The 27,033-nt window shown below is 38.7% G+C and overlaps 1 protein-coding gene across 15 annotated transcripts in view; it reads left to right on the top strand.

The window, feature by feature from the left end:
• LOC128700178 (E3 ubiquitin-protein ligase TTC3) overlaps nucleotides 1-27,033 on the top strand; it is a 323,006-nt gene that overhangs the window by 217,499 nt on the left and 78,474 nt on the right. For all 15 annotated transcript variants that reach the window (XM_070100694.1, XM_070100699.1, XM_070100700.1 and 12 more), the window contains 4 exons: nucleotides 2,370-2,506; nucleotides 6,199-6,465; nucleotides 9,175-9,427; nucleotides 12,449-12,539. In XM_070100694.1, the coding sequence (XP_069956795.1) occupies nucleotides 2,370-2,506; nucleotides 6,199-6,465; nucleotides 9,175-9,427; nucleotides 12,449-12,539 (748 nt within the window). The remainder of the gene's footprint in view (nucleotides 1-2,369; nucleotides 2,507-6,198; nucleotides 6,466-9,174; nucleotides 9,428-12,448; nucleotides 12,540-27,033) is intronic.

Genomic DNA, 27,033 nt, shown 5'->3' with positions numbered 1-27,033 from the left:
AAACTGAGCCTCACTCTCCTCATAAAAACTCTTTACAGCATTTAGTAACTGACCACCTATTCCATATACTTGCAACATCTGCCACATTGCTTCCCTATCCACTCTATCATATGCCTTTTCTAAATCCATAAATGCAATAAAAACTTCCCTACCTTTATCTAAATACTGCTCACATATATGCTTCAATGTAAACACTTGATCTACACATCCCCTACCCACTCTGAAACCTCCTTGCTCATCCACAATTCTACATTCTGTCTTACCTTTAATTCTTTCAATAATAACCCTACCGTACACTTTTCCTGGTATACTCAGTAAACTTATTCCTCTGTAATTTTTACAATCTCTTTTGTCCCCCTTCCCTTTATATAAAGGGACTATACATGCTCTCCGCCAATTACTAGGTACCTTCCTCTCTTTCATACGTATATTAAACAAAAATACCAACCACTCCAACACTATGTCCCCCCTGCTTTTAACATTTCTGTCATGATCCCATCAGTTCCAGCTGCTTTACCCCCTTTCATTCTACGTAATGCCTCACGCACCTCCCCCACACTCACATTCTGCTCTTCTTCACTCCTAAAAGATGGTATACCTCCCTGGCCAGTGCATCAAATTACCGCCTCCCTTTCTTCCTCAACATTTAAAAGTTCCTGAAAATATTCTCGCCATCTACCCAAAACCTCCACCTCCCCATCTACTATCTCCCCTACTCTGTTTTTAACTGACATATCCATTTGTTCCCTAGGCTTTCTTAACTTGTTTAATTCCAAAAATTTTTCTTACTTTCATTAAAATTTCTTGACAGTGCCTCTCCCACTCTATCATCCACTCTCCTTTGGCACTCTCTCACCACTCTCTTCACCTTTCTTTTACTCTCCATATACTCTACTCTTCTTATAATGCTTCTGCTTTGTAAATACCTCTCATAAGCTACCTTTTTCTCTTTTATCACACCCTTTACTTCATCATTCCACCAATCACTCCTCTTTCCTCCTGCCCCCACCGTCCTATAACTGCAAACTTCTGCCCCATTCTAATACTGCATTTTTAAAACCATTCCAATCCTCTTCAACCCCCCCCCCCCCCCCCAATACTCATATCTGCACCAGCCCACCTTTCTGCCAATAGTTGCTTATATTTCGCCCGAACTTCCTCCTCCCTTAGTTTATACACTTTCACCTCCCTCCTACTGATTGTTGCCATTTTCCTCCTATTCCATCTACCTCTTGCTCTAACTTTAGCTACAACTAGATAGTGATCCGATATATCAGTTGCCCCTCTATAAACGTGTACATCCTGGACCCTACCCATCAACCGTTTATCCACCAATACATAATCTAACAAACTACTTTCATTACGTGCTACATCATACCTTGTATATTTATTTATCCTCTTTTTCATAAAATATGTATTACTTATTACCAAACCTCTTTCTACACATAGCTCAATTAAAGGCTCCCCATTTTCATTTACCCCTGGCACCCCAAATTTACCTACTACGCCCTCCACAACATTTTTACCCTCTTTAGCATTAAAATAAGTCACCATGGGGCCTACAAAGATTAGAGATAAACAGCCAACCAGAAAGAAAATTGGTGGGGAAAAATTCGTTCCGTACTTGAACAGATCAGCAATCGAACAGCCTTCTGGAACGAATTAAGTTCAAGTACCGAGGTTCCACTGTATTACACTCATTTTACACAGTACTGTTTGTTTTCATTTACATGAAGGAGGAGTGTTAATGTTGCAGTTTTATAACTGTAGTGTAAGCATGCCTCTAGCAAGACAGTGATGGAGTGAATGATGATGAAAGTTTTTCTTTTTCGGGCCACCATGCCTTGGTGGGAATCGGCTGATGTGTTAATAAAAAAATAATAATAAGCTTTGTTTAAATTATGTATGAAATAAAACGTGTAAAATAACTAAGAAAGATAAAATCCAAATTCAGTCATACTTTCTCTGCCTGTGTTTGCATATTCTTATTCTTCTATCAGTAAGTTAGTATCATCTTTACACTTAATCTTTATCAGCCTTTGGATGACATGATTATTAATACCTGGAGAGGGTTTCGGGGATCAACGTCCCTGCGGCCCAGTCTGTGACCAGGCCTCGTGGTAATACCTTAGTGCAAAAACTCAAGTGTTCATGTCTATTTTGACTGAAGATTGAGAGGGCTACCAAATAGTGATTTATTTATTACTGTACTTCACTACTGTACCTTAATCCATAATTGTTTAAGCAGTCAATAATTTACTTGTGTGTGTTGTCTGTTCAAAATACTTACCCATGACACCTGATGCAAAAATGCACTTTCATTATTGAAAATGCAGTTTTATAAGCATTTTATTTCCTGTGATTGACAGCTTGATCCAGAGAATCCTTTCTACATGCCTCAACACCTGAGAGACAACCCACAGGAATTAGAATGTATTCTACAAACCAGTATGATGCAAACAACTTCTCCAAATCTTCAACAAGAAACTATTAATACTCTTCTAGAGTAAGTACAGAGGATATATGCAAGAAATAAATTTTGATTGGCTGAGCATCCTTTATTACAGTAAACCCTTTTGTAATACGTTAGATACTTTCTAGAAAATTAATGCCTAATAGAAATTAGTTAGGTGAAGTGAACCATGTACAAAAAAAATAGGGTTACATTACAGAATCTCCAAATTTGACAATAAAATTTTATTCTACTGGGTAAAAATTACTACAGTTCATCACCACTGTTAGTCATTGCTTGAAACATTGGAAGATTGTGGGAAGGGTTAATATGCACTTGCTGGGCTGACTTGGATGTAGCAAGGTTTATCAACTGGTGCACACTTGGTATATGTCAGCTCTGTGAAAATAAAAGCCACATTTCTTTACCATAGGCAATGGGGTCGAAGAGGTATGGGGTAGGTTTAAAAATGTAGTGTTAGAGTGTTCAGCAGAAGTTTGTGGTTACAGGAAAGTGGGTGCAGGAGGGAAGAGGAGCGATTGGTGGAATGATGATGTAAAGAGAGTAGTAAGGGAGAAAAAGTTAGCATATGAGAAGTTTTTACAAAGTAGAAGTGATGCAAGGAGGGAAGAGTATATGGAGAAAAAGAGAGAAGTTAAGAGAGTGGTGAAGCAATGTAAAAAGAGAGCAAATGAGAGAGTGGGTGAGATGTTATCAACAAATTTTGTTGAAAATAAGAAAAAGTTTTGGAGTGAGATTAACAAGTTAAGAAAGCCTAGAGAACAAATGGATTTGTCAGTTAAAAATAGGAGAGGAGAGTTATTAAATGGAGAGTTAGAGGTATTGGGAAGATGGAAGGAATATTTTGAGGAATTGTTAAATGTTGATGAAGATAGGGAAGCTGTGATTTCGTGTATAGGGCAAGGAGGAATAACATCTTGTAGGAGTGAGGAAGAGCCAGTTGTGAGTGTGGGGGAAGTTCGTGAGGCAGTAGGTAAAATGAAAGGGGGTAAGGCAGCCGGGATTGATGGGATAAAGATAGAAATGTTAAAAGCAGGTGGGGATATAGTTTTGGAGTGGTTGGTGCAATTATTTAATAAATGTATGGAAGAGGGTAAGGTACCTAGGGATTGGCAGAGAGCATGCATAGTTCCTTTGTATAAAGGCAAAGGGGATAAAAGAGAGTGCAAAAATTATAGGGGGATAAGTCTGTTGAGTGTACCTGGTAAAGTGTATGGTAGAGTTATAATTGAAAGAATTAAGAGTAAGACGGAGAATAGGATAGCAGATGAACAAGGAGGCTTTAGGAAAGGTAGGGGGTGTGTGGACCAGGTGTTTACAGTGAAACATATAAGTGAACAGTATTTAGATAAGGCTAAAGAGGTCTTTGTGGCATTTATGGATTTGGAAAAGGCGTATGACAGGGTGGATAGGGGGGCAATGTGGCAGATGTTGCAAGTGTATGGTGTAGGAGGTAGGTTACTGAAAGCAGTAAAGAGTTTTTACGAGGATAGTGAGGCTCAAGTTAGAGTATGTAGGAAAGAGGGGAATTTTTTCCCAGTAAAAGTAGGCCTTAGACAAGGATGTGTGATGTCACCGTGGTTGTTTAATATATTTATAGATGGGGTTGTAAGAGAAGTAAATGCGAGGGTCTTGGCAAGAGGCGTGGAGTTAAAAGATAAAGAATCACACACAAAGTGGGAGTTGTCACAGCTGCTCTTTGCTGATGACACTGTGCTCTTGGGAGATTCTGAAGAGAAGTTGCAGAGATTGGTGGATGAATTTGGTAGGGTGTGCAAAAGAAGAAAATTAAAGGTGAATACAGGAAAGAGTAAGGTTATGAGGATAACAAAAAGATTAGGTGATGAAAGATTGAATATCAGATTGGAGGGAGAGAGTATGGAGGAGGTGAACGTATTCAGATATTTGGGAGTGGACGTGTCAGCGGATGGGTCTATGAAAGATGAGGTGAATCATAGAATTGATGAGGGAAAAAGAGTGAGTGGTGCACTTAGGAGTCTGTGGAGACAAAGAACTTTGTCCTTGGAGGCAAAGAGGGGAATGTATGAGAGTATAGTTTTACCAACGCTCTTATATGGGTGTGAAGCGTGGGTGATGAATGTTGCAGCGAGGAGAAGGCTGGAGGCAGTGGAGATGTCATGTCTGAGGGCAATGTGTGGTGTGAATATAATGCAGAGAATTCGTAGTTTGGAAGTTAGGAGGAGGTGCGGGATTACCAAAACTGTTGTCCAGAGGGCTGAGGAAGGGTTGTTGAGGTGGTTCGGACATGTAGAGAGAATGGAGCGAAACAGAATGACTTCAAGAGTGTATCAGTCTGTAGTGGAAGGAAGGCGGGGTAGGGGTCGGCCTAGGAAGGGTTGGAGGGAGGGGGTAAAGGAGGTTTTGTGTGCGAGGGGCTTGGACTTCCAGCAGGCATGCGTGAGCGTGTTTGATAGGAGTGAATGGAGACAAATGGTTTTTAATACTTGACGTGCTGTTGGAGTGTGAGCAAAGTAACATTTATGAAGGGATTCAGGGAAACCGGCAGGCCGGACTTGAGTCCTGGAGATGGGAAGTACAGTGCCTGCACTCTGAAGGATGGGTGTTAATGTTGCAGTTTAAAAACTGTAGTGTAAAGCACCCTTCTGGCAAGACAGTGATGGAGTGAATGATGGTGAAAGTTTTTCTTTTTCGGGCCACCCTGCCTTGGTGGGAATCGGCCGGTGTGATAATAAATAAAAAATAAATAATTTCTTTACCAAATTGTACCAGAAGTATAAGAACTCACCACACCTATACCAAACAGTCATATACCAGAGATAAGTGCATTTGATGTAGCCAAAGCCAATGATAATACAGGTGCACATCCCTTTATCCGAAACCCTTGAGGCCTGTATTGTTTCGAATTTCAGAATGATTCTCAATGCTGCCATGTGGAGGTGTGACCTAACACAGAGATGACTCGTGCTCCACACTCCACGAAAAAACTTCAGTTTTCGGAACTTTTCAAATTTCAGAATTTCGGATGAAGGGATGTGGACCTGTAATATAAAAATGTCAGAGGCATGTGATTATCATGACTAATTTTTGTCAGCAAATGAGGTCATACCTAATACTTTTTAACTTTCATATTTGTTAGCTATGTGAACCATTTTGTAACTTGTTTTTGGATTTTGTCTAACTTGTACATGTACACAAATAACCCGCACATAGGAGAAAGAAATTACGACAGTGTTTTGGTTCATATTAGTGGAGTTAGCAATTTTCACACCAGTAATGTCAAGGATATAAACCAAGTCAGGTAAAAATGTAGTGGCATTAGTTATATATGTAAGCATGCCATTTCTGACACTTTGGCTATGATTTGAAGCCATATAGGCTTTGTGATAGCTTTTGTTTTTGTATTTTCTTTGATAAACAGTACTCTATTTAAATTGTCACTTATTTGGCAACAAGTGGTATTGATCTAGGGCTTCTAGTCAGTCTTGTCATGGGTCACATCAGAATTCCTCTCCAGTTATTAAAATAGGTTTCACACATTTAAACTATTCATTGTGTGGGTATGTTACTATTTACTTAAGATGTGACAAAGCTTTCTGTTCAACTTGCGAGGTGTCAGGTCTCATGACAGATATAATAGAATATAAGATATTAGTTTTACTTAACTAAATTATAGAAACAACTAGTGCTTTTAAAAAATAGTTCGTGTTCATAGGTGTAAGTTAACTCACTTACTTTCATTACAGTTTCATGTACGATTGGTTGAAGTCAGAGGGTCCTATGTCTATCAATGACGCTCGTCTAAGAGAGCAAGTTTCAGAAAGCTTCCCTTTAGAGGCAAGCACTTATGTTAACCAGTGTGGAGGAATTAAGGAGTTTCTCATGCAGTCTATTAAATTTGCTATGATTGATGATGTTATCTGTGTTGGAGACCACGTAGTCAATGCTCAAGAATTGGTCTGCAGTGAAATCAAGGACCGAATGATCAACTCAAGATATCTTACAAAATACAGGTAGGTGCATCTGTGTTATCCAAGGATTGGATGCAGTTATTATGAGCAAATAAGTCTATCTTTTTGCAGTTACCCTTTACTTTTTTGGGTTTGCAGAGGGTGAGCTCAAGCTCTTGGTCCCACCACTTACCTCAGAGTTATTGACATGATTGGGCCTTGTCATTTCTATTTTTTGCACTCCTGTATGGAGTTTGCTTCTTATTCCACTCAATGTATTTTCTGACAATAATCCCCCCCCCCCCCCCAAAAAAAAAAAAAAAAAAAAAAAAAAAAACTCAGGCTATCAGCCTGTACTTTACATTATTTGGGTTGTTGGCAAGTGGTGGTTTCAGTGCTGTGGTACCAGTCAAGTAACCTTTGAACAACGCGTCCCCCCCTCTCCTCTTTCAAAACTGTTTCCCAGATTAATTTAGTGATTAACCCTTTCAGGGTTGAGAGGCCCTCTCCTAAACTCGTTCTCAGGGTCAAAAATTTTTTTGGAAAAAAAAAAAAAAAATGTTTTCTTATGAAATGATAAGAGAATCTTTTCCCTATCATAATGACACCAAAAGTATGAAATTTGATGAAAAACTTGCGGAATTATGCTCTCGTGAAGTTAGTGGTCTCGACGATGTTTACGCATCGGTGATTTCGCCCACTTTGAGCCCTATTTTCAGCCAATTTCAGTGTACTAGTCGACAAAAATCATATCTATTTCGCTAAAACTCCATTTTTTTTCTATCGAATGAATACAAGAAACCACCCATTTACCAATTTCAAGTATCCAATAAAGTTGTCAGAGATTGGCAATTTTGCCAATTTCACACAAGTTTCAGAAGATGCCAGTTTCCAAATAGGGTCCAGAATAAGCAAGACAGACATTCCTGACACTAAAATAACATTTTCTCTGTTCATTAGTCACGTCCCCAGGCCCCTCTTACATCTCTTTTACTTTCCACTTTGAATTTTTATTCTCATAAAAAATAGAAGATTTACTGTTATGCAGATTACTGAATTAGTGTAGAAATGGTATAAATAATATCAGCGCACTTGTGAAAGAATATTAGACTCACCAGTTGATGTGTATTGGACGCTTGGCATAATTTGTTTACTTTTGAAATTTGGTAAAAATCGAACATTTCTGCTACTTTGAGCTTAATTTCAAGGTACTTTTCATTATGAAACCAATCAAAATCATCTCAATTTCTGTAATATGTCCTCCATTCTATAAAATGAGACCAGGAAAACTAAAATACAACAATAAGTACCATGTGAAAATACACTGCAAAGTCGCTGTTTTAATCCAAAAACACGGTCGGAGTTTTTTTTTCTCATTATGCACTGTGTGCTGCAGGATTTTTTTTATACTGTGCACACTGACCACATAGACCCATTCTTTCATATGTAGGCCTAACAGCTTTCTCTCACTAGATTTGAAGGCGCTAGAATTTAGGTGTTCTAGTACGTCAATAACCCTGTTCTGTAAGCCGTACTAATATGTTGGAAACCCTGACAGGGTTAATAAGTATTATAAATCTAATAATCTTCTTTCTTTCAACACACCGGCCGTATCCCACCGAGGCGGGGTGGCCCAAAAGGAAAAACGAAAGTTTCTCCTTTTACATTTAGTAATATATACAGGAGAAGAGGTTACTAGCCCCTTGCTCCCGGCATTTTAGTTGCCTCTTACAACACGCATGGCTTACGGAGGAAGAATTCTGTTCCACTTCCCCATGGAGATAAGAGGAAATAAACAAGAATAAGAACTAGAAAGAAAATAGAAGAAAACCCAGAGGGGTGTGTATATATGTGCTTGTACATGTATGTGTAGTGTGACCTAAGTGTAAGTAGAAGTAGCAAGACGTACCTGAAATCTTGCATGTTCATGAGACAGAAAAAAGGACACCAGCAATCCTACCATCATGTAAAACAATTACAGGCTTTCGTTTTACACTCACTTGGCAGGACGGTAGTACCTCCCTGGGCGGTTGCTGTCTACCAACCTACTACCTATAAAATCTAATAATAATTATTATAATTTACATGTTACTGGTATGTAATAAGCAAACCAGCTTCAGCAGTTATAAATAATTGCAAATTTATCATTTGCATCATTTCACTAGAGAATTCATTCCAGCCACTTGTATAGTTTCTAAGTCATGTATTTATCATGGTGGTCTGTCCCGCAAACAAAGGATAAACACTACTTGTCATTACTTTTCAAGATACAGAGATTATCAAAATTGTAAATGGACATAGGTTTGCACATAAAATATTCATTATTTTTTTTAACAACGTGCTGGCTGTCTCCCACCAAGGCATGGTGACCTGAAAGAGAAACACTTTCACCATCATTCAAACTATCACTGTCTTGTCAGTAAGTGAGCAAATACAACAATTTAGATGTCCCTCTTAACAGCAAATATGCCAAATCCCTCCTTTAGAGTGCAGGCACTGTTTTCCCACCTCCAGGACTCAAGCCTGAAGAACCAGTTTCCCCGAATCCCCTCACAGACTATTATCATAATGATGAATTTATGCTCAGGGTACTTAACAAAGCAATAATGGCCAAATAAGTTAAGTCATCAAGTTTGATTTAAAAAGCACAACAAATATACACTATACTGTACTTTATTTTTCCACTTGCATTTTATTTTATTTTTTTCTTCACTTACTAATACATGTAGCCCATAATGAATCTAATGACTGTAATTTTTTTCTTTTATGTAGTGATGGCCGAAAAGCAAAAAAATTTACACATCTTCTGGAAGACACGAAAAGCACTTGTTCGTCTGCCTCGTCAACTTCTCAGTTAGCAGGTTCAGGTGTATCTTATGTGTCGAAAGGTACTTCAGATTCTACTCTTTCTGCCAACAAAATATTTTATGGGGAAGCAAACAAGACAGCAACCAAAGCCTCAGTCAGGATATCACCTGTTAGCTTCCTCACCAATAATAGTATACAAGAGCTTGGCGAATGTACGGTAAGTTCCCATAAGTAATATCGAGTGTTTTTCTTTTTTCTTCTAATGTATACATTCTCTGCATTATACCATTATTATTATTATTATTATTTTTTTTATTATTATTACTATTATCACACTGGCCGATTCCCACCAAGGCAGGGTGGCCCGAAAAAGAAAAACTTTCACCATCATTCACTCCATCACTGTCTTGCCAGAAGGGTGCTTTACACTACAGTTTTTAAACTGCAACATTAACACCCCTCCTTCAGAGTGCAGGCACTGTACTTCCCATCTCCAGGACTCAAGTCCGGCCTGCCGGTTTCCCTGAATCCCTTCATAAATGTTATTTTGCTCACACTCCAACAGCACGTCAAGTATTAAAAACCATTTATCTCCATTCACTCCTATCAAACACACTCACGCATGCCCGCTGGAAGTCCAAGCCCCTCGCACACAAAACCTCCTTTACCCCCTCCCTCCAACCTTTCCTAGGCCGACCCCTACCCCGCCTTCCTTCCACTACAGACTGATACACTCTTGAAGTCATTCTGTTTCGCTCCATTATTATTTTTGTTATTATTATTGTTGTTATTGTTGTCATTAGCATCATTCTTCTCCATGCTAATAAATATACAGTATGACAAAATATAGTTTAATTTTCTGGATGTACATACAGGTTATATTACTAAATTTAAAAAGAAAAGCTTTTGTTTTTCTTTTAAGGTCGCCCTGCCTTGGTGGGATGTGGCTGGTTTGTTAAAAAAAAAAAAATGTACAGGTTGTGCAGTATTGGATTTATACATGATATTTTTTCATAATTAGGGTAGAATTCTACAGTATGTAGTTACTTTCAAAATGTAACTTTTATACTCAGCCATCTCCCAGTAATAAAAAGTTAGACACAACCCCCCCCCCCCCTCCCCACCACCACAAAAAAACAAATTCATTCATTCACAGACATGTCAGAATTGTGTTGACATTACCATGCAAATACAGCATCCCTATACATAAATAACAAAAAGAATACACACTGTATTCACAGGATTAATATCTCTGGTTTCATAGCATTTTAACGCTGATCATATGAAATTTTAATGTGAATCTTGTTTCTATATTTTTGGACTAAATTATGTAAATATACCACACCTTAATGTCATTATATTATTGTTTATAAGTTTTTTGTTATCTTGTATTCCTTATATTTTAAATACACTTAAAATATCTACATGACCTTTCTAACAGGTGCAACTTCAACCCTGTAATACTTTCAATTTTTTTTTTTTTTTTTCAACAAGTCAGCCGTCTCCCACCGAGGCAGGGTGACCCAAAAAAGAAAGAAAATCCCCAAAAAGAAAATACTTTCATCATCATTCAACACTTTCACCACACTCACACATTATCACTGTTTTTGTAGAGGTGCTCAGAATACAACAGTTTAGAAGCATATACGTATAAAGATACACAACATATCCCTCCAAACTGCCAATATCCCAAACCTCCTTTAAAGTGCAGGCATTGTACTTCCCATTTCCAGGATTCAAGTCCGACAATATGAAAATAACCGGTTTCCCTGAATCCTTTCACTAAATATTACCCTGCTCACACTCCAACAGATCGTCAGGTCCCAAGTACCATTCGTCTCCATTCACTCCTATCTAACGCGCTCACGCACGCTTGCTGGAAGTCCAAGCCTCTCGCCCACAAAACCTCCTTTACCCCCTCTCTCCAGCTCTTTTGAGGACGACCCCTACCCCGCCTTCCTTCCCCTATAGATTTATATGCTTGCCATGTCATTCTACTTTGATCCATTCTCTCTAAATGACCAAACCACCTCAACAACCCCTCTTCTGCCCTCTGACTAATACTTTTATTAACTCCACACCTTTTCCTAATTTCCAAACTCCAAATTTTCTGCATAATATTTACACCACACATTGCCCTTAGACAGGACATCTCCACTGCCTCCAACCGTCTCCTCGCTGCTGCATTTACCACCCAAGCTTCACATCCATATAAGAGTGTTGGTACTACTATACTTTCATACATTCCCTTCTTTGCCTCCATAGATAACGTTTTTTGACTCCACATATACCTCAACGCACCACTCACCTTTTTTTCCCCCATCAATTCTTTGATTAACCTCATCCTTCATAAATCCATCTGCCGACACATCAACTCCCAAGTATCTGAAAACATTCACTCTTCTATACTCCTCCTCCCCAATTTGATATCCAATTTTTCTTTATCTAAATCATTTGATACCTTCATCACCTTACTCTTTTCTATGTTCACTTTCAACTTTCTACCTTTACACACATTCCCAAACTCATCCACTAACCTTAGCAATTTTTCTTTAGAATCTCCCATAAGCACAGTATCATCAGCAAAAAGTAACTGTGTCACTTCCCATTTTGAATTTGATTCCCCATAATTTAATCCCACCCCTCTCCCGAACATCCTAGCATTTACTTCTTTTACAACCCCATCTATAAATATATTAAACAACCATGGTGACATTACACATCCCTGTCTAAGACCTACTTTTACCGGGAAGTAGTCTCCCTCTCTTCTACACACCCTAACCTGAGCCTCACTATCCTCATAAAAACTCTTTACAGCATTTAGTAACTTACCACTTTCAAAATACATACATTTTTGCTATACATGGCCAAAAATATATGGGCTTTTTTAGATAGTTACTATAGATAAAAGAAATAATAAAAACATTTTTAAAAATTCCAGAAGGGTGTTCGAGTGCCGATACCGAATGAATTTGTTCCCATGAGGAATAATGTAAATTAGATTAATCCATTTCAGATCCCAAAAATACACTCACAAAAGCACTTACATAAATACACTTACATAATTGATTGAGTTTTGAGCTGTTTGTATCCCGAGGTACCGCTGTACTTTTGTATAATACAAACTCAACAAACTAATGTAGTACTGTATATCAATAGCATTATGTAAAGTATTGATTTAAAACATTTAAAGAGTTTTCTTGAAAATACAAAGAAATTTGTTATATTAATTTTTCAGATTCCTGACATGTCACTCAATCCCTCTGCACCAGAGTTCGAGCCTGTTTTTAATGAGCTGTCTGATGAGGAAGATAATGCTTGGGAAACAGGTAAGACACTGTAAAGTGTTGATATGTACTTCTATAACTGGAGAATCCTGGAACTATTGAGATGGTTTAAAAAACCAAATGCATGTTAAATAACCTAGGCTTGAAGCTGACCCTGTCCAAAATTTGGACAAATAATGTAAATTACCATCCAAATATTCATCTTTAGACAGTTGAGTTCGTCTTTTATTAATTTATTTTTTTTTTTTTGTATCCAAGCAGATGGGAAGTGCAGTTTTAAGTGTACTGATAACCATAAAGAATGTATTAATGCTGGCAAACCTTAATTGGGGTCAGAGGACCCCTCAGTACCCCATAAACTCTACACAGTCTGATCAGTTGCAGCTTCCCAGACCTCTCTAAAGCTACAGTTATTGCTCAAGATTATGTCTAGAGCTGCCTTTCTCAGAACATTGTCAAATGCTCTGATCTTTATAGCATTTCATATTTGACATGATGTTTGCCTTTCATCCTCTCTCCTCTTTTCTTTTGACCTTTTCTTTCTTTCAACAAACCGGCCGTATCCCACCGAGGCAGGGTGGCCCAAAAAGAAAAATGAAAGTTTCTCTTTTTAAATTTAGTAATTTATACAGGAGAAGGGGTTACTAGCCCCTTGCTCCCGGCATTTTAGTTGCCTCTTACAACACGCATGGCTTACGGAGGAAGAATTCTGTTCCACTTTCCCATGGAGATAAGAGGAAATAAACAAGAACAAGAACTAGAAAGAAAATAGAATAAAACCCAGAGGGGTGTGTATATGTATGCTTGTACATGTATGTGTAGTGTGACCTAAGTGTAAGTACAAGTAGCAAGACGTACCTGAAATCTTGCGTGTTCATGAGACAGAAAAAAGGACGCCAGCAATCCTACCATCATGTAAGACAATTACAGGCTTTCGTTTCACACTCACTTGGCAGGACGGTAGTACCCCCCTGGGTGGTTGCTGTCTACCAACCTCCTACCTTTCTTTTGACCTGTCTTCTGTTATTCCTTTATCTTTTCTGTCTCCTAACTTTCTCCTTACTTGCTTCTTTCTCTCCTAGCTTTGGCCATTAAGCCTACTGCAGTGCTCCTCTGTTCTTTGTTTTTTGTGATCCCCTTGGAGACATATGCTAGAGAGTGAGTTAACTACTGCAGCCACTGCCACTGCTTCTACTGCTACTACTATTTCTGTGACTACTTCTACCACTTCTATTTTTATTATATTACTGTTTCTACTTCTACTGCTATTACTACTACTCATAATAATAATAACATACTGCAGCTGTTATTTGTATTACTAATTCTACTAAACCACTATGTCTGCTACTGCTATTTCTGCTACAGTAAGCCCTTGATATAATGGACTAATAGGGGATTATCGTTTGAGTGTCTGTTAACTCAGAATTAGAAAAAAAGCAGCACATATAATATAATACTGTACACTTGATTTACAGATCTACTACAATAAACATTGAAAATAAATAAGTTAAAAATAAGATTTACCAAGTGGATTTTTGCCCATAATTTTACAAGTCTGTTATATCAAGGATTTACTGTACTACCATTGTTATTACTTATTGCTAAACTTAATGAACCAGGTATGAATCTTGTTTGTATGTTTGCCTGTGTCCTATATATCTGATATTTTTTGTATGTAAAGACTGTTCTTTGACTGTCTTTCATGTTCTCCATGTTGGAAAATGCAGGTACACTATATACAGGAGGACCCCACTTATACAGCAGGCTAAGTTCCAGGCTGCCTCTGTAAAGCAAAAATTGCTGTAAAGTGAAACAAAACCTTTTTCTTTTTCACTTTCAATGCATATAAAAGCCTGATAACATGTTTACATTATCATATATTAAGTGAGCAATATTATTATTATTATAATCAAGGGGGAAGCGCTAAACCCGGAGGATTATACAGCGCCTGGGGGGGGGGGGATGTGGAAGGTATTCAGGATTAATTCGGGGAACTGGAGCACAGATCCAATTCCCTAAATCAAGAGCCCCTCACCAACATCAAGGAACCTTCCTTGAGGGGTCAAGTTTCCTTGATGTTGGTGAGGGGCAGTGAGCAATAGAACTAGGCCTAAAAAATGCATATACAGTATACACTTTGCTTACCTTTAAATATTTTCATCCTTAGCTTATAGCGAGTGGTGAATATACATGTACAGTGGTCCCTCAATAATCGTCCGGCCTGAAAGTCGCCCATTTTGGAAATAGTCCTGTCTATTCGTCAAAATATTGGCTCGCAAATGGTCCGGTAACTCGATAATAGTCCTTCACCCCGGACGCGTACTCACGCTCTGAGCCGCCTCGGCCTTTCCTTCCCAGCCAGTGTGCCATTGTTTACCAGTGAGCGACAGTCCCCTCACGTGCTCCAGTGAAATATTTCATAATATTCCATTTATTTTAGTGCTTGCAAGTTATTTAAGTGCTAAATAAGCTACCATGGCTCCAAAGAAAGCTCCTAGTGCCAAGCCTTTGGTAAAGGTGAGAAATACGATTGAATTTAAGAAAAACATCATTGAACAATATGATAGTGGCGTACATGTGGGTGAACTGGCCAGGATGTATAACAAATCCCGTACAACCATATCTTCCATCATAGCCAAGAAAAAGGGAAGGATGGAAAGATTTATGGAGAAACATCACCCAGAGAAGGATGTTGCAAGCCATATCGGCAACTTGTTCAGTGACAGAGTCTTGGCCCATTTTAGGGAAGTTTTAAAGAGATGCCAGAAACAGAGCTCTCTGGACAGTTTTTTTGCGAGCCAGGACTCCAGTGACTCTCAAGGTGGTCCTAGTGGCATTAAGAAACAGAGAAGAGAAGTAACCCCAGAAAAGCAATTGGTACCCGAGGTGTTGATGGAAGGGGATTCCCCTTCCAAACAGTAAATCATCCAATCTGCCTCCTTCTCCACTCTTCCATACACAAAGAAGAATCGCCAATAAAGGTAAGTGTTATTCTGTTAATGTTTAATTCATCATGTGCCACTGTATTGTTTATGTACTACATCTATATTTCATGTAAAAAATTTTTTTGTTTTAATACTTCTGGGTGTCAGGAACGGATTAATTGAATTTACATTATTTCTTATGGGGAAAATTGATTCGTAAATCGTCCATTTCGATAATAGTCCCACTTCCAGAACGGATTATGGACGATTATTGAGGGACCACTGTATTTATTGTAGGAAGTTTGAATAAATGAAGAATGGGTATAATTGAAAACCACTGCATTGGTGAAACATTGTAAAGCAAAACACTAAAAGCAAAGTGCTGTAAATCGGAGCCCACCTGTACCTGAATTCGTAATTGAAAATAAAATGATGTTCAGTGGTGACAAATTTCTGCTGCTTAGAAATAAAAAGAACAAAGAGCTTAAAATATGTGCAGAATACAGAATGCAGGTAGACCATCTCATAGAACATAAGACAAATATAGATTTAGGAATAATGATGTTGGATAAAACAAATATTTAAGACATAGGAATAATTATGTTGGATGATATGCCATTGACAATGTAGGCATTGAATCATAGAGGTGGGAGGGGCAGTGCCTGCACTCTAAAGAGTTATTTTCTTTGTCAGGAAATAGGTAAATTGTTTCCCGACGTGGATCTTAATCATAAGATGACCCATTTTCTATGTATTTCAAGTTTGAGAAGTGGGGATGTTGCAGTCAGAAAGTAACCTGATTTGTGATGTCAGCACACTTCTGGAAAGACAACGATTTAGCGAATGATGGTGAATTTTTTCATTTCTTTGGGTCACTCTGCCTTGACAGGAGAAAACTTGCAAAACAAAAGAAATTATGATAATGGTGGTACTATTTATGTCACTTATACTCTCACATGAAGAATATTGTTATTAACAGCAACAGTCTGGTCGAATAATTACTTGACAAGGAAGCTTGACCAAGGTCTGGGCTGGTAGGATAGGTAAGCTTGCAAACTACTCAGTCACAGGTATGTTATAGTCACAGGGAATCTCTAAATCCATAAGGATAATTCAGCACCTGAAAACTGGAATGTAATCTGATTGGATTCAAGGAAGGGGGAAGGTTGCCCCATTTGCTGAAATTAAGAACCTTTCTTGAGTGATGTTCATTGTATCAATAATGTACATATATGTTAAGCCTGCAATGAGTTCTCAGTGACTGTGTTTTGTATGTACCAAAAAAAAAAAAAAGTCAAAACTGTAGTAATACTTCTTCCTCCAGAAGAGAAATTTGAAAATGATTTATTTTATTTTATTAACACATCGGCCGTTTCTGAAGATCTGTTGGAGTGTGAGCAGGGTAATATTTAGTAAAAGGATTCAGGGAAACCGGTTATTTTTGTATAGCCAGACTTGAGTCCTGGAAATGGGAAGTACAATGCCTGCACTCTAAAGGAGGGGTTCGGGATATTAGCAGTTTGGAGGGATATGTTGTGTATCTTTATACGTATATGCTTCTAAACTGTTGTGTTCTGAGCACCTCTGCAAAAACAGTGATTATGTGTGAGTGAGGTGAAAGTGTTGAATGATGATGAAACTATTTTCTTTTTGGGGATTTTCTTTCTTTTTGGGTCACCCTGCCTCAGTGGGAGATGGCCGACTTGTTAAAAAAAAAAAAAATTGGCTTTTCCCCACCAAGGCAGGGTAGCCAAAAAAGAAAAACTTTCATCATTCACTCCATCACTGTCTTGGTAAAAGCATGCTTACACTACAGTTATAAAACTGCAACATTAGCACCCCTCCTTCAGAGTGCCAGCACTGTACTACCCATCTCCAGGAATCAAGTCTGGCCTGCCGGTTTCCCTGAATCCCTTTATAAATGTTACCTTGCTTACACTCCATCAGTACAATCTAACCTACCCATATCCTAACCTAAGTCCTAAAAACCATGTCTCCATTTGCTCCTATCTAACATGCTCACTCATGCTTGCTGGAAGTCCAAGCCCCTCGCACACAAAACCACCTCCACCCCGTTCCTCCAATCTTTCCTAGGCCGACCCCTACCCTACCTTCCCTCCACTACAGATTTCTACACTCTCAAAGTCATTCTATTTTGTTCCAACCTCTCTACATGTCCAAACCATCTCAATAACCCCTCCTCAGCCCACTGGATAATAGTTTTGCCAATCCCACACATCCTCCTAATCTCCAAACTACGGATTCTCTGCATTATATTCAGACCACACATTGCCCTCAGACATGATATCTCCACTGCCTCCAGCCTTCTCCTTGTTGGAACATTCACCACCCATGCCTCACACCCATACAAGAGCATTGGCATAACTATACTCTCATACATTCCCTTCTTTGCTTTCATGGATAAAGCTCTGTCTCCACAGACTCCTCAGTGTACCACTCACCTTTTTTCCCCTCATCAATTCTATGATTCACCTCTTCTTTCATATTTTGCTTTATTGCTTGAATTGAAAAATGATTTTAGTTGCTAATTTTAAGTGTCATAATGTTAAAAAATAAATTGTTTTATGCGAAGTAAAAGATAATTATTATGACCAGTGTGTGAATATAAAGGCATGTCAGTTACAAAATCAAGAAAAATGAAAATAAATCAAGAGCCAATTGGTAAGTAATTTACATTCAAAGTTTTATTAAATACTAACAGATTACTCTGATAATTATTAAATAATAATATAATAATACAGCAATACCTTTCATAGTACGGTTAATGTGTATCAAAATGGCACCATACTGTGCAATACTGTACTGACCAAGGTGTTATTACAACGAGTTTTAACCCTTTCAGGGTCCGTCCCGTAGATCTACGGCTTTATGTTCAGGGTCCAAACCGTAGATCTACGCCATGAGCTCAGCTCACTCTGATAAACTGTGAGTGGTACATTTGGGCCTAGATATGAGAGAATACATCTATGTGGTATGTGTGCACCACATAAAACAGATCCTGCAGCACACTGTGCATAATGAGAGAAAAAAAATGAAATCATGATTTTTCGATTAAAACAGCAACTTTGCAGTGTTTTTTCGTATGTTTTTTATAGTTGTATTTGCGATTTCTTGGTCTCATTTGATAGAATGGAAGACATATTACAGAAATAGAGATGATTTTGATTGGTTTTAGCATTGGAAATGGCTTGAAACTGAGCTCAAAGTAGCGGAAATGTTAAATTTTTGCCGATATTCAAGAGTAAACAAACGACCTCACACGTCTAATACACATCAGCTGGTGGGTCTAATATACATTCACAAATATGGTGATGATATTTATACAATTATTACAGTATTGCATAACAGTAAATCTTCTATTTTTTGGTGTGAATAAAAATTCATTATGTGAATAAAAAATCAAAATGGAATTTATTTGTAAAGCCTCAAAACATAACTAATGAACAGAGGAAATGTTAGTTTAGTGCCAGGAATGCCTACATTGTTCATTCTGGACCCTATTTTGAAATTGGAATATTTTGAACTTTGTGTTAAATTGGCCAAATTAACAATTTCCGATCACTTTATTTTGTAGTTGAAACAGTTGACTTGGCGATTTATTGTGCTCAATCGATAGAATAGAAGTAATACTAGTGAAATAGCTAAGAATTTGGTTGATTGGAATAATGTAATTGGCCTAAAATGGGAGTCAAAGTCGGCAAAATCGCCGATTCGTAAATATCGCTGACACATCAAAATTCGCGAGAGCATAATTTCGTCAATTTTCCACCAATTTTCGTACTTTTTGTTTTATTACCTTCACAAAAAGATTCTCTACGATTTCATAAGAAAAAATAACAAATTTTTTTTTTTGAAATATCTTGGACACTGGTGCGTGACTCCAGATTTGGGCCTTGGACCCTGAAAGGGTTAATGTAATGCATGAGGGGTCGTCCTCAAAAAAGGTTGGAGGGAGGGGGTGAACGAGAGTTTAGTGTGCAAGGGGCTGGACATACAGCAGGCATGTATGAGCGTGTTAGATAGGAGTGAGTGGAGACGAATGGTTTTTGGGATTGACAAGCTGTTGAAGTGTGAGCAGAGTAATATTTTGCAAAGGGATTCAGGGAAATCGGTTAGCCAAACTTCGAGTCTTGGGGGTGTAAAGTACAATGCCTGCACTTTAAAAGGAGGGGTTTGGGATATTTGCTGTGTAGCTTGAATCTGAACTGTCATATCTGTGTGCCTTTGCAAAGAGAGTGATAGTGTAAATGATACTGAAAGTTTTTTTGTGTTTGGGGGGGAGGGGGGGTTGCCCTGCCTCGGTGGGAGATAGCCAACATGTTAAAATAAAGAAAAAGTAGTACCAAAGATTTTTATTACAGTTGCAAATAAACAGTGTATCATATGTACGGTAAAGAAAATGATAATTTTTATTTTGAAAATAGTTGAACAACATAGTTTGCAGTTTTTTTTTTCTTCTTTTTATCAGCTTACATATCTTTATTTTTTTTTTTCTCTCAACAAGTCGGCCGTCTCCCACCGAGGCAGGGTGACCCAAAAAAGAAAGAAAATCCCCAAAAAGAAAATACTTTCATCATCATTCAACACTTTCACCACACTCACACATTATCACTGTTTTTGCAGAGGTGCTCAGAATACAACAGTTTAGAAGCATATACGTATAAAGATACACAACATATCCCTCCAAACTGCCAATATCCCAAAACCCCTCCTTTAAAGTGCAGGCATTGTACTTCCCATTTCCAGGACTCAAGTCCGACTATATGAAAATAACCGGTTTCCCTGAATCCCTTCACTAAATATTACCCTGCTCACACTCCAACAGATCGTCAGGTCCCAAGTATCATTCGTCTCCATTCACTCCTATCTAACACGCTCATGCACGCGTGCTGGAAGTCCAAGCCCCTCGCCCACAAAACCTCCTTTACCCCCTCTTTCCAACCCTTTCGAGGACGACCCCTACCCCTCCTTCCTTCCCCTATAGATTTATATGCTTTCCATTTCATTCTACTTTGATCCATTCTCTCTAAATGACCAAACCACCTCAACAACCCCTCTTCTGCCCTCTGACTAATGCTTTTATTAACTCCACACCTTCTCCTAATTTCCACACTCTGAATTTTCTGCATAATATTTACACCACACATTGCCCTTAGACAGGACATCTCCACTGCCTCCAACCGTCTCCTCGCTGCTGCATTTACCACCCAAGCTTCACATCCATATAAGTGTGTTGGTACTACTATACTTTCATACATTCCCTTCTTTGCCTCCATAGATAACGTTTTTTGACTCCACATATACCTCAACGCACCACTCACCTTTTTTCCCTCATCAATTCTATGATTAACTTCATCCTTCATAAATCCATCCGCCGACACGTCAACTCCCAAGTATCTGAAAACATTCACTTCTTCCATACTCCTCCTCCCCAATTTGATATCCAATTTTTCTTTATCTAAATCATTTGACACCCTCATCACCTTACTCTTTTCTATGTTCACTTTCAACTTTCTACCTTTACACACATTCCCAAACTCATCCACTTACCTTTGCAATTTTTCTTTAGAATCTCCCATAAGCACAGTATCATCAGCAAAAAGTAACTGTGTCAATTCCCATTTTGAATTTGGTTCCCCAAAATTTAATCCCACCCCTCTCCCGAACACCCTAGCATTTACTTCCTTTACAACCCCATCTATAAATATATTAAACAACCATGGTGACATTACACATCCCTGTCTAAGACCTACTTTTACCGGGAAGTAGTCTCCCTCTCTTCTACACACCCTAACCTGAGCCTCACTATCCTCATAAAAACTCTTTACAGCATTTAATAACTTACCACCTATTCCATATACTTGCAACATCTGCCACATTGCTCCTCTATCCACTCTATCATATGCCTTTTCTAAATCCATAAATGCAATAAAAACTTCCCTACCCTTATCTAAATACTGTTCACATATATGTTCAATGTAAACACTTGATCTACACATCCCCTACCCACTCTGAAGCCTCCCTGCTCATCCGCAATCCTACATTCTGTCTTACCTCTAATTCTTTCAATTATAACCCTACCGTATACTTTTCCTGGTATACTCAGTAAACTTATTCCTCTATAATTTTTACAGTCTCTTTTGTCCCCTTTCCCTTTATATAAAGGGACTATACATGCTCTCTGCCAATCCCTAGGTACCTTCCCCTCTTTCATACATTTATTAAACAAAAGTACCAACCACTCCAACACTATATCCCCCCCTGCTTTTAACATTTCTGTCATGATCCCATCAGTTCCAGCTGCTTTACCCCCTTTCATTCTACGTAATGCCTCACGTACCTCCACCACACTTACATTCTGCTCTTCTTCACTCCTAAAAGATGGTATACCTCCCTGGCCAGTGCATGAAATTACTGCCTCCCTTTCTTCCTCAACATTTAAAAGTTCCTCAAAATATTCTCGCCATCTACCTAATACCTCCCTTTCCCCATCTACTAATTCCCCTACTCTGTTTTTAACTGACAAATCCATACTTTTCCTAGGCTTTGTTAACTTGTTTAACTCACTCCAAAATTTTTTCTTATTTTCATTAAAATTTCTTGACAGTGCCTCTCCCACTCTGTCATCTGCTCTCCTTTTGCACTCTCTCACCACTCTCTTCACCTTTCTTTTACTCTCCATATACTCTGCTCTTCTTATAACACTTCTGCTTTGTAAAAACCTCTCATAAGCTACCTTTTTCTCTTTTATCACACTCTTTACTTCATCATTCCACCAGTCACTCCTCTTTCCTCCTGCCCCCACCCTCCTATAACCACAAACTTCTACCCCACATTCTAATACTGCATTCAAATATTTTGTAATGCCTGCCTAACTCTAATGCTTTGTTCAGTATTTAGATCCACATTTATTATGAAGTCATGAGCATCTGCTCTCACAGTTAACTTTGATAGTTTATCCAGTGTGAATTCTTTTGTGGGCATAGCATTTTTTTATTTTATTTTGTTTCTTTGTGCAAATATTGCTGATATATTTCCACAAATGTTGTATCATCAAGGTCATTGAACTGCACGACTATATATCCTGGTTGTGATGATTCTTTTCCTCCAAATGCCTTATTTTATGGCGAACAAGACGCTCTGGTGTCGAGGACTCCTCCCTCCAATTCTCATTGGCTAAATTTTGAAAAAAAAAAGAAAAAAAAAAAAGATAAGCGGTACTTCGGCCTCAAAGATGTTGGATAAATTTTTAAGACATACTTTGGGACAAAAAAAAAAATAATATCTTTGATGCCATAAAATATGGTTAGTGCATAACGGCATCTTCCAAACCAAACCCTTTTCATCTACATTAAAAATTTGCTCGTCTTTGTAGCTATTTTCTTCAATCTGTTTTTTTAATCATTAGGAAATCTTTGCTGCCTCATTGTCTGCACTGGCACTTTGATTAGTAATTTGAACATTATGGAGTCTCGTATGCTTTTTATATTTGTAAAATCAGCCATGATTTGCGAAAAAAAATTTCCCCTTCATTGCCATTTTCTTTTTTTAACATCGAATAAAGACCTCTTGCTTTGACTTGAATTGTCATCTGACTTAATGGAATTCTTTCCTGGCTGCAGTCTTCACTCCATACTATTAAAAACATCCCATATTATCCATTTTAGAATTGCAGTTTTTAACAATCACTTTTGACATATAAGATGTTTTAGTCATTCCATGTCTTTTTATTTTATCTTTAATCCTTATGTGCATATGTACTTATGTATCGTTCATCTTCTTGTCGCACGCTGTTTTAGCATGCCATGCACCATCTTCATATTTTATAATTTCTATACTTGTTTCATGAATGTTAGCCATTTACATTTACTAGAACACTCAGCATCTTTGCATTTCCTCTTTCCATTTGTATTTGCATATAAAAGGGGTACCAGTGCTTTATATAATAAAGGGAAAAAATTGTGTAAATGTATGTAAGACTACACAACTTTACTGTTCTGAGTCTGGAGCAGTACCGATGTTCACATCGCACTAGTCTTGTGCGTAGCAGCAGTCTAGTATCAGTGTGTAATGCATAATATAAACCATATTATATCAAAACCTGTACTGTTCAAAACTGTACTGTACGATGTATTACTGTATTATTTATGTGAAGCACTGGACTGTGGGTCATTCAGTACAAAGAGTAGTTAAGGTCTGATCCTCCATCTGTGCATAATTGTGCTTCTTAGCTGCAGTTGCCCATTTCTTTATGGCATTTGCAAGTGTCCCTGAAATGTAACATGGGTATATTTATTGGATATTGGTTAATCTGAAATGGTAACCTGAAACAAGCTGTGGTGAAATTGAGAGCTGGCAAAGGGCCCACTTTATGGATGGACTAATAGTGTGTCCTGCTCACTACATACGATATAATGTTTAAGTTAGAATAAAGTCATTGATTCCTTAAACATGAGATTGAATAGGACAGTGCACTCCTTAATAAGGGTTTTACCAATGACCATAGAAGGAAGAGAGTAAACAGTGTTCTTGTGAATACACTGACTGATTCTCACATTTGATTGGCCTGATTTTCCTTTGACTATTGATCCCACTGAGATTTTGATGTCAGGCCATATATAGTACAATATCCCCTTTCCTGTATAATACAGTACAGTATTATCAGTGTCAGAAGTTTGGCCATTTGAATTACAGTGGACCCCTGGTTAACGATATTTTTTCACTCCAGAAGTATGTTCAGGTGCCAGTACTGACCGAATTTGTTCCCATAAGGAATATTGTGAAGTAGATTAGTCCATTTCAGACCCCCAAACATACACGTACAAACGCACTTACATAAATACACTTACATAATTGGTCGCATTCGGAGGTGATCATTATGCGGGGGTCCACTGTATATTTGTAGAAAACACTGAATCCGTTGCCCATTTTAAACGTGTATTAGACATCTTTCGGTAAATTTTGAGTACATGGACCCAAGTTCAACATAGGAAATGTGGGGTGGACATGTAAGCCAACAGGCCTCAGTCACATAGCCAAAAGTTCCATTGAGCAGGTCATTATGTGACTGAGGCATGATCAGAATTTTTTTTTCTCTAGTATGTCATACAATACCAAGAGACTAAGTGCACCATGCATATGGAAAAGATGGGACTTGAGGAATTCATTTGAAAGGCCTCCTGCCTTCACCTTGGTAAATCATAAAATTTGTGTGTCTAGATAGGGTAGGTCTGCTGTTCCATGATCCTCCTCCTGTGAGGCTGAGTCCTGTCCTTTTGGAAGCACAGTCCAAATAGCTGTTTGCCATACTGACACCTACTTTATTGGGTGATTAGGCTGCAGGTGACTTCCCTCATCTTTTTCTGACATTAGCTTCAGAGGCTGGTTTGTTTGTCCACTCAACGGAGTATTGTTCAGATGCATCCCTTTGGGATTGACATTCTGATGCTTCTGCCTTTGGGTTCCCACATCACATGCTTCCACTGGGAAGCCTACAACCACTCCACCTAATGAGGTGCATGCATTTGTTCCTTTTATAGTGCCTTTGTTGGCTGATCTCACCATGGAGATTCACTTGAAGGATTCTCAATTTTCATCTTTGGAGTACATCTCACATGCTTCCTTCAGGGAGCATGTATGCTAATGAATGTGCATCCCATGCTCCCATCCAAGGAGTGAGCATTCCATGCTGTCTCCAGGGAGTGAGCATCCTATGCTATTCCCAAGGAGTGAACATCCCATGTTATCCCCAAGGAGCGAGCATCCCATGCTGTCCCCAAGGAGTGAACATCCCATGCTGTCCCCCGAGTGAGCATCCCATGCTATCCCCTAGGAGTGAACATCCCATGTTATCCCCAAGGAGTGAGCATCCCATGCTGTCCCCAAGGAGTGAGCATCCCATGCTGTCCCCAAGGAGTGAACATCCCATGTTATCCCCAAGGTGTGAGCATCCCATGCTGTCCCCAAGGAATGAGCATCCCATGCTGGCCCCAAGGAGTGAACATCCCATGTTATCCCCAAGGAGTGAGCATCCCATGCTGTCCCCAAGGAGTGAGCATCCCATGCTGTCCCCAAGGAGTGAACATCCCATGTTATCCCCAAGGTGTGAGCATCCCATGCTATCCCCAAGGTGTGAGCATCCCATGCTGTCCCTAAGGAGTGAGCATCCTATGCTATTCCCAAGGAGTGAGCATCCTATGCTATTCCCAAGGAGTGAGCATCCTATGCTATTCCCAAGGAGTGTGCATCCCATTCTGTCCCCAAAGAGTGAGCATCCATGGAGTATATTCTTTTTCTGTATATTTTTCCTGCATATTTATGACCATTCTGAAATAAGGAGTAGAACCAAACAACATAATTTAAATAAAGCCATTTCCAAGATATCGTTATATTAAAGGTATACGCGATGAAGATATATTTAGCATGATTGTAATACATATAGGACTTACTTTTTTGGGTTATCCTAGGTTCTCTACACATATGCTGCTATGTATGATAATTCTATGTAACTGTATTTGTGTATACCTGAATAAACTTAATTACTTATAATTCGGTTGAAGATATATCTTCTGCCATTTGGCAGAGTGGCAGATCATATTTTTTCTCCATGCTCAGCAGCGCTGTATAGCCCTTGTGGTTTAGCGCTTCTTTTTGATGATAATAATAATCTCCACGTTCAGATGGAGCAGTATAAATGATGGGACGGGTAAGGATTGAACTTAATGACAAGTGAGACCTAAACTTAAGGTGAGTGCGTTAACCACTCGATCAGCTGGCTTTAAAAAGATAAAGCCACTGGCTTTAGGACTCACTTGCCATGGGTTCAAGTCCCACCCGCTCCATGATTTGTTTGCAGTCGTGTTATTATGGTTTTGCGAGTCATGGAGCAACATCCTGTGCTCACCATAAAGGACCAGAAAAAACGTGTGGAGTTGGTCCGAGCAGTGTGATTGGGAACACTAGTAGAAAGTCCTCAGCAGTGTCACCAGGCTTTATAATAATAATAAATATATTTACTACAAGTACATGTACGAGGTATGCAGGTCTAGCTGACATCAATGACATACTACTATATAGAAAGCCGCTGTTATGCTGAGCATTTCAGGCGAATTAAGTCAGTTTTGTCCCAGGATGCGACCCACACCAGTCGACTAACACCCAGGTACACATTTTAAACTGATGGGTAAACAGGGAAAGGGACGGCAGGGGTCTTATGGAAACACGTCCCTAATGTTTCCCAGCCGTGCTGGAGGAGATTCGAACCCCAGACCTCAGTGTGTGAGCCGAGTGATCGAGCAACGGGACACCAACAAGAACAGCAGTAAATCAGCCAGAGACGAGTAACGGTTTATTTATATTTTCTTTCATTCTTTGTTGTTGGTGTTACGGGTTATGAAGGTCCACCGGGCCGTATTACTCAGTATTAATGTAATACATAGTTGCATCTGAATGTTAAGAATTATGGTCGTATCCTGGAGAAAATTCAAAGATATTTCCAACCTGCTGCAAGTTGTATCGTGAGCAGTAATTCTGCTGTGTAAGAAAACGCTTAGTGCCTGTTAGAAGAATTTGAGTATAATGGGATATGCACT

Source organism: Cherax quadricarinatus, chromosome 74 (genome assembly GCF_038502225.1).
Source record: "Cherax quadricarinatus isolate ZL_2023a chromosome 74, ASM3850222v1, whole genome shotgun sequence".
NCBI classification, from domain to species: domain Eukaryota; kingdom Metazoa; phylum Arthropoda; class Malacostraca; order Decapoda; family Parastacidae; genus Cherax; species Cherax quadricarinatus.
The sequence above is the reverse complement of the archived record's forward strand: the minus strand, read 5'-3'. Positions and strand labels throughout refer to the sequence as shown.